Source organism: Artemia sp. Qi Xiang Cuo, chromosome 4 (assembly GCF_049724085.1).
Source record: "Artemia sp. Qi Xiang Cuo chromosome 4, ASM4972408v1, whole genome shotgun sequence".
NCBI classification, from domain to species: Eukaryota; Metazoa; Arthropoda; class Branchiopoda; order Anostraca; family Artemiidae; genus Artemia; species Artemia sp. Qi Xiang Cuo.
The window spans coordinates 15039229-15052641 of record NC_142797.1 but is presented as its reverse complement, the minus strand read 5'-3'; the positions used below and the strand labels follow the sequence as shown (position 1 = coordinate 15052641).

At 34.8% G+C, this 13413-nt stretch overlaps 1 protein-coding gene across 1 annotated transcript in view; it reads left to right on the top strand.

The window, feature by feature from the left end:
* LOC148952806 (uncharacterized) overlaps positions 1 to 13413 on the top strand; it is a 42322-nt gene that overhangs the window by 11460 nt on the left and 17449 nt on the right. The window contains exons 4-5 of the mRNA XM_089087784.1: positions 8041 to 8166; positions 9036 to 9133. Of these exons, the coding sequence (XP_088943910.1) occupies positions 8041 to 8166; positions 9036 to 9133 (224 nt within the window). The remainder of the gene's footprint in view (positions 1 to 8040; positions 8167 to 9035; positions 9134 to 13413) is intronic.

Below are 13413 nucleotides of genomic sequence, written 5' to 3'. Positions count from 1 at the left end.
ACTGTTGATAGTCTAGTTTTGTCTACATTCCAAATATTTTGCTTGGTAAATTTGTGGTGCTAGTACACATCAAGATTTTCAAAAAATCTCCAACTGTCACACAATTGCAAGCAGTTGCACAGCCAAGACTGGTTGCTTCAGGTCCTCTTACAGTAAGATGTGGGTGTCTTGCAATAAAACCACTGTACCTATCTTCATCTGCAGTACTTTGATTGTCACTGCTTGTCCATGAGTTTGGTGTGGTAAGTCCTTTTGTAAGAGAATACCTGCAAGCAAACTGACAAACTTCAAGCAGTGCTAAACAATAATGTAGGGTAAAGGTACTGATGATTTGACAGTTTTTGTAAAAAAACAGTTTTTCTACTCTAGAAGTCTTAATTTAAAGACTTTCGGTTTGAAAAGGGTTTCAGTATGTAGGAAAAACATAGGAATCTAACTGTTTGATGAGAAGTTTTGTCTGGAAAGGGTACAAAACTCCAATTTTCCGAAATTAGAGCATTTTCACCTACAAATTCAACACAACAAAAAAGTTACCTGTTTTCGACACAAGGAATTCGACACCCGTATTGGGTGTTAAACTGATGATTCGACAGTTTTTGTAAAAAAACAGTTTTTCTACTCCATAAGTCCTAATTTAAAGACTTTCCGCATGAAAAGGTTTTTAGTATGTAGGAAAATCATCTAGGAATCTAGCTGTTTGATGAGAACTTTGAAGTTTTGTCTGGAAAGGGTACAAAACTCCAATTTTCCGAAATTAGAGCATTTTCACCTACAAATTCGACACAACAAAAAGTTACCTGTTTTCGACGCCATTCGGAACCCAATTCGACACCCATCTAAATACTTGGGGAATACTTGTGGGCAGAACCTGGTGTATTTGACACGTATATTTTGGTTTCTTTGTTTTTTTTCAACTTCATTGAATGTATAAAAGTGTAAATCACTATGGAAAAAGTAGAAGTAATAAAACTAACAAAATTGTTTCTAGTGTACAGTATTTGGTATAAAAAAATTGGTACAAAAAATTTTAATATACACTATTAAATACAAATAGTATATAGTGTAACAAATTTGGTGTAAAAAATTTGTTTCACTAGCATTTCGGAAGGGATAGGGTCTAGGAAAACGGGAGTGGATTTCAAGAAATTTAAGAAGTTTATTTGATTTAGTGGATTTTATTTTCATATGCAGATTCTTAGTTTTGTCCAAAACATAAGCCTACGCGTCATTTTGTGTAAGATTTTGTATTCAATATAATTTGTATTTTTTATTCGGATGAAGGATAAATATGGGTATAATCTAAAAAATCTGGGGGGGGGGCAAAATCAGGTCGGGGGGAGGGGGCAAAACGAGGTCTGGGGGGCAACTGACGCCCTGCCCCATAGCAATTTACGCCCCTGCATGGTATGAGGCCAAGTGGCAGTTCCTCAGATGATGGAAAAATCCAGTGTCTGTAAGTAAAACGTCAAAGTTAAAAAAAAACCTTTTGTTTAAATGTTCTTTCATCTGAAATATTATTAGAAATAATAATCATCAAAATCTCTTGTTGCACAGAAAGCACCCATAAATTTAACAGTTATGGTGCCTATGGTTTCGTCAGTGGATCCTGGAATTTCAATACCTATTATTTCTCATCTGTTTTACATGTTCTGTGAAGTTTTGACAAAGTCACCTATATTTCGTCAGGGCCCTGTTGCTGTCTGTCCAAAATATCGACAAGGCTACTACGAGATATTTGCCAAACAAATAAATCCCTTGATAGAAGGCAATATTTATGCTTGAATGCGGCTGAAGGAACATTTTTAGTCTGCCTGGTATTTCACTACGTCAAAAAAGAATTTTTGACACTTGGAATCTAGTTTCAACAATGCATCCCGTCGCCATTTTCATTTAATTTTATCAAGAACAAGGTAATGTGGCTACATTTCAGAGAAGATCAAATGTGTCTTGGCACATTGGTACCTACAACAACTTTCTCTTGCGATAAATAATCAAGTAATGATATTTTGAACATTACATACCTGATGAAAAATTGTCAGGAACTTCTTTCGTATTGAAAACAGGAAACTGACTAAAGTGAATGTTCTTTTCTTATCTGGGTGTACCGGATATAGTGTCCACATTTCACACCGTCGAAATATAACGACGGCACGAATAGATGGCGCTCTAAGTCACGGCTAAGCAGAGCTATCCCGTTTTGAAGGAAAATTTCGACAGTGGTTCCGAAATTGCACTGTCAAATCATCGGTGCCTTTACCCTATATGGCAAACAACTTACAAGTATTTAGCAAGAGCATTTTCTTGTTCTTCTGTGGTGAGAAAAATGAGAGAGGTAGAAGTTCAATATCCGTATCCTGTTTCTCAGCCTTGGTGACATATCCTCTCAGAGTTGTTTGTAGTATTACATATTTTTCTTACAGCCATTTTTTTGTTCTGTTTCTTTACAATAGCTTTGATTGAAGCAGCTCGGACCAGTGGTTTTATTTTTAATTTCCTCACCAAGCTACATTTCTGGGCCAAGCAAGGTTTGATCCAACCATACAGAATCTTCCAGGCTAAAGTAAATTGGATTTTCGTTTTTTCATTAAGTATATCTGACAAAATATGCAGTAAATCAATGAAGTGTGTTGCAAAAATTTTTCTTTCCAGTTTTGCCAGTTATAGAGTGGCGAACCAGGTCTGGTTTCTTGTGGCAAATGTGGGCTTTTTCTGTCTTCAGACAAAAATCAGCACTTTCCAGTTGTTATTGTAGTGGGCTCTAAATGTCTATCATTAATAGTTTACTAAGTCTCAGGCATTTCTATCAACATAAAAAGTTCTCTCTTACCTTTATGTAGAGACCAGCTTTTTCATTTTCCTTTAACACAAAAATTTACTTTTCAAGCCCTAGAAATCCACTTACCATACAAAACCTGGAAAATGGTGTTCAACTCAAAGTTGGATACATCCAAGCTTTTGCTACTAGATGGCAACTTAAATGCTAACCTATAGGAATTTTTTCATTGATGGCTCACTAGTTAAATACAAATGACAAACCTGTACTGTGGCCAACATGAGCTGGTCTCCCCTATTTCAAAATACCTTCCCAGGACATGCTTTAGTCTGTAGAACCAGCCCTGAAAGTTTCATTTTCCTAACCTAACCCCTTTCTAAAATAACAAAAAGTAGCTAAACTAGAAACTTACCTCCTTAATGGGGCCAGAAAAGGTAAATTATTAGGTTACCTTGTCTATAGTTCTTAGACTATGATGGAAATTTAAGGAATTAGATGTAAAAAAAATTAGCTTTTAAACAAGACCTTGGACAACTCTATGATGTTTTAGTTTCCTGTTTGCAAAAAAGTGAAAGTACTAGTGCTACCCATGCAAAAATTTGATTTTCCTTGTTGTTCAAGGTGAAGACTGTAATTTCCTTTTTTTATGGTATTTTTTTTACAATGTTTATTCTCAATGGTACACTTGCCAGCAGGGGCGTCCTGAGGGGGGGGGAGCCCCCCCCCAACTCTTTTGGCATTCAATAAAATTTTTGCCAAAGGAAAAAACTTCAGCAGAAATTTAGCAAAATTCCTGATTTCTGCAGAAAATGTGGCATAAATGAGGTAGCAATTTGGTAAAATTTCGAAGATGCCCCTTATTTGGAAAGCAATGCACATTCCAAACTCTAGCTTAGGCCAAATTCAACCTTTAAAAAGCTTTGAAACAACTGAGGGGGAACAACTGTTGAAAGTTCTCTTAAATGTACCAAGGGTCTGGCTAGCCTTTGCAGTAACAGTCTGGGCATGTAAACTACACTTTAACTCTTCATCAACTAATGGGCCCACATCACATTTGGCATGACTATTGACAATAGGTTGCCCTCTTTGTCCAAGGACTCAATAGAGTACTAGTGTCTTGAGTTTTTTTTCTTATCAAAGTGGATATCACTGTATTTCTGGATGTTTAACTCCAGCTCCCAAGTCTCTGCCCAGCAAGTAAATGTGTCCAATTCTGATTGCATTGTTTCTATTTCTTCCAAAACTTTCAGCTAAGCTAGAAACACTTTTACTGCTTGTTTTCTATTACTCAGCAAAAGCATTACCCATTCAATAGTTTCTGTATTAATACCAATTGCTTCTAGCTTAAAAAGGGGTCATTTCATCTGTCACCAAAAAAGGAAAAGATCCAAACAAATGCAAATTTTATAGACCCATAACCATCTTGTGCATCTCGAGCAAAGTGTTTGAAAATGTGATCTTCTCTGAGCTTGATACTGGACACTTTGGGGACAATCAGCTTAGGTTCCAGAAAGGTCTCGGGTGCCCAGAGGCTCACCACCTACTGGCTAACGTACTTATGGACTTGGAAAGAAAAAAGTCGCCTCTGTATATGCACACCATTGATATATCAAAAGTGTTCAATAGCATCAGTCACATGCAAGCAATGAATGCTCTACTGCACAATGGAGTAAGCTCAAGCATAGTGAGTACTCTGAAATTTTGGTACAAAAATTTGACTGTGATGGCCAAGTGGAAAGGTACAATTTCAGATCCTGGAAAAATCAGAAGAGGTGTGAGGCAAGGCAGCGTTCTTAGTCCTCTTATTTTCAAACATGCCATCTCCAAGATTCCGGACCGTATCTCGCCCTCTCTCCTATTGCATGGTACTGACCTGTCTTACTTGGCATACGCTGACGACGTCTTTCTGCTCAGTAGATCCAAAACAGACTTACAAGAGAACCTCAATCGACTCCCTAAGTGATTTTCTATCTATCGGGCTTTCTATCAATATTGATAAGCATGAGTTTTTGTCCTTTAATGCACTGCAAAGTGATTCTGTCACTCTTGGAAATCATGTTGTCCCTATGGTATTGGAGCTGATATATCTTGGTATTATGATTGCAGAAATAATCATTAGACCTAGATAAGCAATTGTTAAGCAAACAACTAAAGCTATTAAATGTGCTTATGTGTCTGTAGTGTAGAAACGCAGACGCTACTTCAGGAAATCTCTTGTCTCAATTTATTGTTCAGTGTGCTTACCACACATAACCTACCTTGCCGCTGCATCCCACATGCTGTCAATGAGAGACATTGAAAACGTCAAAAATTGCTATTATAAATTTGCAAAATTTTTACTGTACATACCCAAGCTTTATAGGAATTCCCGCCTTGAAAAATTTGGTTTTAAAGAGCCATCCAAACAATGGTCAAGCATTCAAATTAATTCAGTGCTAAAAGTTAAATTAGATAAACAACATTTCTCACCTGTATTTACTTGAGTGTTGTGAATTACAATGAGTGTTGTATCTTTATCTTTTTGAAGCTGGTTTCTTTTCTTTTTGTAGCGCTCCACTATAATCTATTTTTGTAGATGCTGGTTGAATAAATGTTATTATTATTATTATTATTAATATGCAGTCTCCTATGACACACCATATCATTGCTTTTGCAAAGTTTAGCAAAAAATGTCTGCTAGAAAACCATTATCTATAAGTTTGGTGGCATATTCATATGCTTCAATAAGGTTGGTCTCAACTGATCAAGCAGAATAGAAACCATGCTGGCACAGTACAACAGCTTACCTCAAGTCAGATTGTGAATGACTATAGTGTTGACTATGCTTTCAAGTATTTTTCAACAGCAGAGGTGATAGTGATTGGTTGGTAGTTGGCTGCCTCATCTCTATTACCACCTTTTTGCACTGGGGTAATATATGCTAACTTCCATTCCACAGTTATACACTTATAATCTAGACACATCTGGAAACACTGGGTTAATGGAAAAGGAAGTTCAGCATATGCCTCTCTAAAGCCTACATATATCATTCTTAAAATCATTTTACTTTATTTTACCCTCAACCCCTTAATGGTTATAAATATAGACCAAATTTGATATTTTCCATACATTTCTCTTTTCTTAAAATTAATTTAATGGCAAGCAACAGCTTTTACGAATGATATAAGTTTATTTAGAATTTTTTTTAAGTAGTTTTCTGAATTTTATGGTGTTTTATTCTCATGGGGCAAACCACTAAGTCTATGTCAAATTAATGATGAAAAAATTTTGGTACAGTTTATTGGTAAATATATTCTAGATTTCATAACTGACTTGGGGAAATATATGATTCCCTGTCCCTTTTGCTTCTTTTTTTTATTCCCTTTCCAAATATAATAATCAATTCACCTGTAGATGCACCCCCCCCCCTGTGGATGGTCCCATATATAGCCCAAACAATATATATAAACTAAAAGGAAGCAATGAAATCCTTACTTTATATGCAGGATGTTTCTATGAATAAGATTGCCATGTTTCTTCCATTACTATCCACTTTTTAAAATCATTTCAAATAATGTTTGGGTAAATCATGCACTCAGTTAAACATGGAGATATGCTGATGAGTGCAAGCTCCTAGGAGTAGCCGAAACGACCTAAATCAGTCAACTATGTAAGAAGATCTGAATAAACTATCCAGATTGGACTGGTGTCTACAGTTCAATGCCTCCAAATGTAAAGTCCTAGATCTTGGGTGCAACAATCCAAAACATTCATATTGCATAGGAGCTGCCCAGCTTGACACTGTCTCTGAGAAGGACCTGGGGTCATTGTTGACAATTAGTGAAAGTTTCACTGCTGCATACAAGCTCAAGCTCCAAAAGCAAACCATTCCTTTTGGCTCATAAAGCAAAAATTCACCAACAGAAAGCCATGGTTAATTATGAAACTATATAAAGCCATAGTCCATCCTCACCTAGAATTTGGCATGATCCTAGCTTCTCCCCACTATAAGATGGATGTGAAGCTTGAGAGTGTTCTAAGAAGGGTGACAAAGCTTATCCCTGTATTGCAAGACAAGTCCTACAAGGAATGTCTCGATTCACACAAACTCCCTACTTTAATATACCACAAGAAAAGAGAAGATGTAATAACAACTCGCAAGTTGCGAGAAAATGACCTCTTTAGCTGGGGCTTATTTTTATATGGGGCAGGGGGGGGGGGGGGTACCTGCCCCACCCAGACCTCGGTTTGCCCCCACAGCGGAAATTTAGTTTCTTCCAAAATCTTGTCAAAACTAAGGCAAACCTTCATAATTCAAGTATCAACAGAAATAGATCACCTTTTTTAGTACATATTTACCTTTATTATACTGTAAAGTACCTTCATAGTACTAAATAATACCTTTATGGTATCAAATTGCTTTTTTTTAGATTTTACTGTCATTTTCACTTGTTTTTTGAAAATCAGCTTCAACTTTCTCCCCCCCCCCCATGATTTTGACAAAATTACGCCACTGCTCTTAAGTCATGCTTTTTTCCTGTTCCTCTCAACTGTTTGTTCTGTCCCACTGTGGAACAGCCTATCTGAAGCCATTGTCCAGTCTCAAACCCTAGCTGCCTTCAAGAAAGGAGCTAAGCAGGACTGGGCCAACACTGAATAGAGGCTGAACTTGGATGTCATATTATAACCTAGAAACACTACCAGCAAGATTTTCTACAGGAGGTTCATTACCACCTTATCTTGCTGGATATGGAATTTAAGGTAAGGTGATTTAAGGTATGACTAGGTTGAAGTAATGGAGAAATAAATTCTTCAGCCTATTCTTAGGACCATGGGAGGGGTCTCATTTCCAAATGAAGTGATTATTATATTTGGAAAGAGCATTAAAAAAGGAATTGAGTTTTATAATGTGTTCACCTTGACCTATAATAGAGCCAGATATAGCCCTCAACTATGTACAAAAGTTTGTCAATTTTTGTAGTTTTTATTTTTTTCAAATTTATTTTAGTTGGTCTTGATGAGAAACAATTCCAAAAGAAATGTTTTTTTTAGAACTAATGCAGTTGAAAAGGCAGCGTATCTTTTCAGTTTGCAATCTTGCCCAAAAACAAAACAGAGATAAGTGGGCTAGATATAATTTGATGTGGATTATAATTGTTAAAAAGGAAGTGTTTTCCGCCTCCCCCCCTTCCTCTTATATTTGGGTCTGGGAATGAATAAATAAAACTTGCATTCTATATTGTAAAAAACCTATGCTATAGGTATTAGTTTTTATCTTTCAATTACAGTGGTATCCAATCTCAGAAAAAGAAGCAGTTTTATGCAGATGGAAGAATTGTAAAAACAGTCCAAGAAGAAATTGAAAATGGGCTTTCTATTCACTTTGGGACCCCAAAGCTGTACACTTCTAGCAGGTATTGATTCTTTTTTTTGTCAACTTCAACTCTTGTTTAAGGCCTACTCCCAAGGAACTGCCATGCTTTGAATAAGAGGGGTAAATCACAAACAATAATAAAAACCTGCCATTGGTTGGGTTTGAATCCAAAGACTACAGCATACTTTGCAGTCACTTGAGTTATTATAATATTTCAAGTTCAAGGCCCACTTTTTCAAAGTCAATTAAAGTCCAACTGACAGACCCTGATTTCCAATTGAGTAAGTCAGAAGAATCTGATCTTTTCCAATTTCTTTTATGGCAGCCCTTCTGTTGGCTATAAGCACCCACTCGTGTAGATTTTTGGTAAGTAGATTCAATTTTTTTTCCAAAGGATGTTGTCTGAAAGCAAGGCCGTACCCAGGATTTTTTTCCGAGGGGTTTTACTCAAAAAAAATTTAAGGGTGGAGGGGGTACGCATAAAAAATTTGTTTATATCCATTTTTGATACATTTTTACGAGTCAGGAAAACATTTCGGGTGGTGTTCAAACCCCTCTAACCCCCCTCTGGGTACGGCCTTGTCTGAAAGGTAACTGCAACACTAGAGAAAGTAGATTTTTGGCACAAATTCTTTTAGTGGGGTGTCTTTAGGCAAGTATTTGGCAGGACTCACCTACATCCCAGGGATATAGGTATGTTTCTTGAGTTCTCACACTTTCCCGATGTGTCTCTCTTGTCAAAATAAAATGTCTAGTAACATATTTGGTAATTTTGTTTGGTTTGCCTTTGCTAATTCAACAATTTCATGTGCTACTATGTCTAAATATGGATAGGGACAATTGCCTTCCCCCTCCAATAGAGGTAAATTTAACATTGCACTTTTCTAATATACATCTTTGATATCTTAGGACTGATGCTGGTGTTCATGCTATAAATACTGCTCTACATGTAGACCTGGAGTGTCCATCTGTTGTTGGTGTGTATGATCCTGATTACATAAACAGAGGTATGTCCACATGACCTATTTTTGCAAAACAAATCGTTTAATAGTCTACCAGCATGGAAGTATGATTCTCCCTTACAAACAAATGACCTATCAGTTGGAAAACGTAAAGCATAATCATAAATAGAAGAAAATGCCCTATGTCCAACTGTTTAGATTATTTTGCAGGTGGTTACATTGTTTGATACAATTCAGTTAAATTCTTGAATTCAGCCATCAAAATTGCAATATGAAACTTTCCTGAATATTTTCATTTTTATTTAAGTTTTATTTCATTAAAATGTCAAATGCACAAATTTTACATACTAAGTTTTAAAACTTTTTTGTTCAAAAATTTTATTTATGGAAAAAATCCATTTTATGCTTTCGATTTAAGATTGAAAATTGATATTCAAATAAAAATTATTGAAAAAAAACAAAAACAACTGTTTGTTTTCCAGTAATAATTATTGTTTTGTTTCAGATAGATAATGATATTACCAAAAACAAAAAAAATTAATGAATTCTTATATTACCAAGGACATAAATTTAAAAAATAATTTTTGCCCCCTTGATCTATCTTTGGTTTATTTTTGCCCGAAACCAAATTTTCTAAGATTTTTCTTTTGATTTTTCAAAATTATGAAGCTTTAAGGACAGTACTGTATTTTCGTCTGTGTTGCCACGTTGAACCATGAATATAAGTAAACCGTACAGTTAAAATTGATAACATCTTTCATCTCTAGAAATTTATACACCCTCGAAGGAAAGCTACTACTTCTTAAGCTTTTTTTTTAGTATTGCATATCTCTATTTCAATAATTTTAAATTTGCTTCAAGTTCTGGATTCGTTTCCTTTTCTCTAAGGTAGAGCGGCTTCCTTATTTCTTTCTTTTAGACTTTTAAACTTTTTTTTATAATCCCAAATCTTCTCCTTTTAGCCAAAAAGTGGTCTTTGCATTATTGTGCTACTACCACTAAAAAAAAAAAAACTAAAAAAAAATAAATACTCTTCCGCAGAGAGGACGTCCTCCCGCTACAGGAAGTCCCCGCTTACGGTGGCCACTTTACACCATTTAAAAATAAACATTCATTAAAATTCCAATTCTACAAAGAAGCCACAAAAAAAAAAAAACATTCCTTTCCCATCCCCCCAAAAAAACATAAAAAAAAAACAAAAAAAAACATTACGGTATCATTTCAGCTTATTTTTACAATGCATAAAAAAAACACTATTTTATACGAATAAAAAAAGCTGAAATGACGACACTGCCCCAAATTTAAATTTCATTCTTTTCCTTTTTTTCCATTTTCTGCATTCTGCATAAGCTCTTCATAAGCTTCACTGTACAATCTCTAACTAAGCTCTCTGAGCTTGTGTATTGTTTGAAGATAGCATTTGGTTATATTGTGCAAGTCTGTTCACTTAAGGTTATAGACGAGGATTTTTTTCTTTTCTTCTCTCTCTGTGTTTTTAGGATTTGGAAAAATGGAGATGACTTTAATTGTTTATTCCTAGGTTCAGGTTGCAACCTTTTCAGGCAAAGGAACTTTTCTTTTTGCATCATATGTCACCGTCTTGTTATATCCCAAGTTCATGTGGTGTAAGACCTGGGTTAAAACTGAGGAGTTGGAAAACGAATTTATGTTAGAGTCTAGGAAATTTTCCTTATAATAGCAATGAAATATATATTTCAGAAACAATACATGAGGTTATTTTTAGCATTTTTCTCAGGCCAATATATTAGTTTTGTGTTTTGCATTATTGTGATACAAAAAAATTGTCTTTCTTTCTTTCCTTTCCTCTTTCTTGCGGACATTTTTTCGTCAGATGCGACCTTCTTCCAAAAGCCATAGTCTATGTTTCATAGCGGCTGCTTTGAAAAAGAATATTTGAAAAACATATCTTTTTCAAATTTGCAAAATTAGTCATACGCTAGCAGACAGATTCAGAAAAATCGATGACTTTTGCGTGTAGTGTTGTTTTGCAATGCGATATTTTGGATTCTTCATTTGCATTATATCAAGGACCAATTTAATGTAAATATTTTTGCTTCTTTGCTGTATTTGTGAACCTTTTTCTATCAGGTACCACCAGAAACTGTTTTGCATCACACGGATCATGTACCACTCCTGTGTAAACCCAGAGTATTTGTATATCTCTTGGGTATCATTGTAAGAAGAAACTTTTGAGCTCTATATTCTCACCTAAATTTATTTAGAATTAGAAATACTTATTTTATGGAAGAAAAAAGAAATATAAAAAAAAACTGAGCTACATATCGAAAGTATTGTTTGCTATAATGCACCACTGCATTAAAAAATACATACTCCTAAGGTCTTAATGAATAAATCATTATGACTGATATATACGGTATGCTAATGTACTAGCCTCTCTGGGACTACCATGTCACCAAAACATGGTGACAACATCAGTGTGTTACTATGTTATAATGGCAGTACATCTTATTGGCGTTTTTATCGTCAGTTACCCCTTTGAGACCAGCAAAAATCAATTGACAATGAGACCGTATCCAGAAGTTTTCTTCAGGGGGAGCGGGGTACAAAAAAAATTAAAAAGTGCATCAAAATTTGTGTATATACATTTTTGTTACGTTTTTACGAGTCAGAAAAGTATACATATTTTTTTTGGGGGGGGGGGAGGTTCAAGCCCTCCCCTCTAGATACAGCCTTGATTGGCAATATTTTTTTTTTTTATTGTAAATTTAAAAAATTCCCAGTGTGCACACCCTAAGTTGGTAAATTTTTCTCGAATTTTAGCCCAGTGTCAAATTCAAAAGTATGTTTGTTAGTTTTAAAAACGTATAAATAAATCACTAAATTATGAATTACTGGTGAATTAAGTATCAGTAAATTGCTACAGTTATTTAATTTTAAAAAAAAAACACCACAGTAAATAGAATAATACCTTAATAGCACCCTTCTCAAAAGCAAAAAATATTTTAAGATATATTTACATTAAGACAGCATACGAATAGTAGATCTAAAACAACATAAATTCTCGATATATTTCATATGTTCATATGTATATATTTCATTGTTTGATTTATAATATTCCAAAGAGTAAGATCCCTGTACAGAATCGAATAAGACGGATATTAATGAATTCATAATATGAATACCAACATTTTTATTGAAAGATTGATTCATCAACAAGCAGCTGCAAATAATACACGGCAAACAATTGCTTCTGCACAAGAAAAATTGCACAAGCTCTTTAATGTTTTAAAGAAAGTAGTTCAGTTATCATAGCTTCATAGATCAGATCAATTGCTAATTTCTAAAAATTCGTGCAAGTTTCACCTGATTTTTTGAAAATGTTGTGGATAGTCGTGTCTGAAAAGCGATTTTTATCCTAGTCGCGTCTTAGTATTGAATATAATAATAATGATTAATAATTATTATTATTATATTCTCGTTAAATTTATCTTAAAAAAAGTGTGTTTTTTTTATTAAGTTAATATTATCTTTTTCTCATTAAATGATTAAAAATCATTTAATGAGGAAAACAGGCGCAAGCCTCTCGCAATTCTCAACGAAATGAGAAACTAGAAAACATATCAAGTCCGTGAAAATTATCAGGTTTTTCTTGAATGAATCCATATCTGGGCTAATACTATCATTACCCAACGTCACCTTTTTATCTTCACCCATTCCTAGCCTTAGCGACTTATTCTTCTTAACATTAATTTTCAAACCTAATCTAGATCCCTGAACTAGCAAAACCTCTAAAAGTTCATTTATTTTGCTAGGATGCCTAAATCATCAGCATAATCTAACTCCAGGAAATTTTTTCCTCCCCATTTGATTCTGTGGTGTCCCATTGCCTTTCCTGTGCTCCTTAAGTCCATCAAAATTATCTATATAAAGGGGAATAGTACGCAATCCTGCTTAACTCCTGATTTAATACGAAACCAGCTACTAGCCTCATTTCCTACCTTAACCGCAGCAATGTTATTCTCATGCATAGCACCCATCACTTCAATTTATTTGTTTGGTATACCACGCAAGGATAAGACCTTCGCTAAAGTTCTTCTATGAACAGAATTGAACGCTTGCTCATAATTTATAAACCGAGGACTTAAGGTTTGATAACTCAGGCACTCATCAATTTTTAACCTAAGACTGAAAATTTGGTCGATACATCCTCTACTCTTTCTAAAATCGCACTGTTCTTCTCTTATAGCTTTGTCTGCAGCATCTCTCAGTCGAAAAAGTATCATATTATTAAGTAATTTGCTACTTACAGAAACCAGACTAATGTCTCGATAACTACCACACTA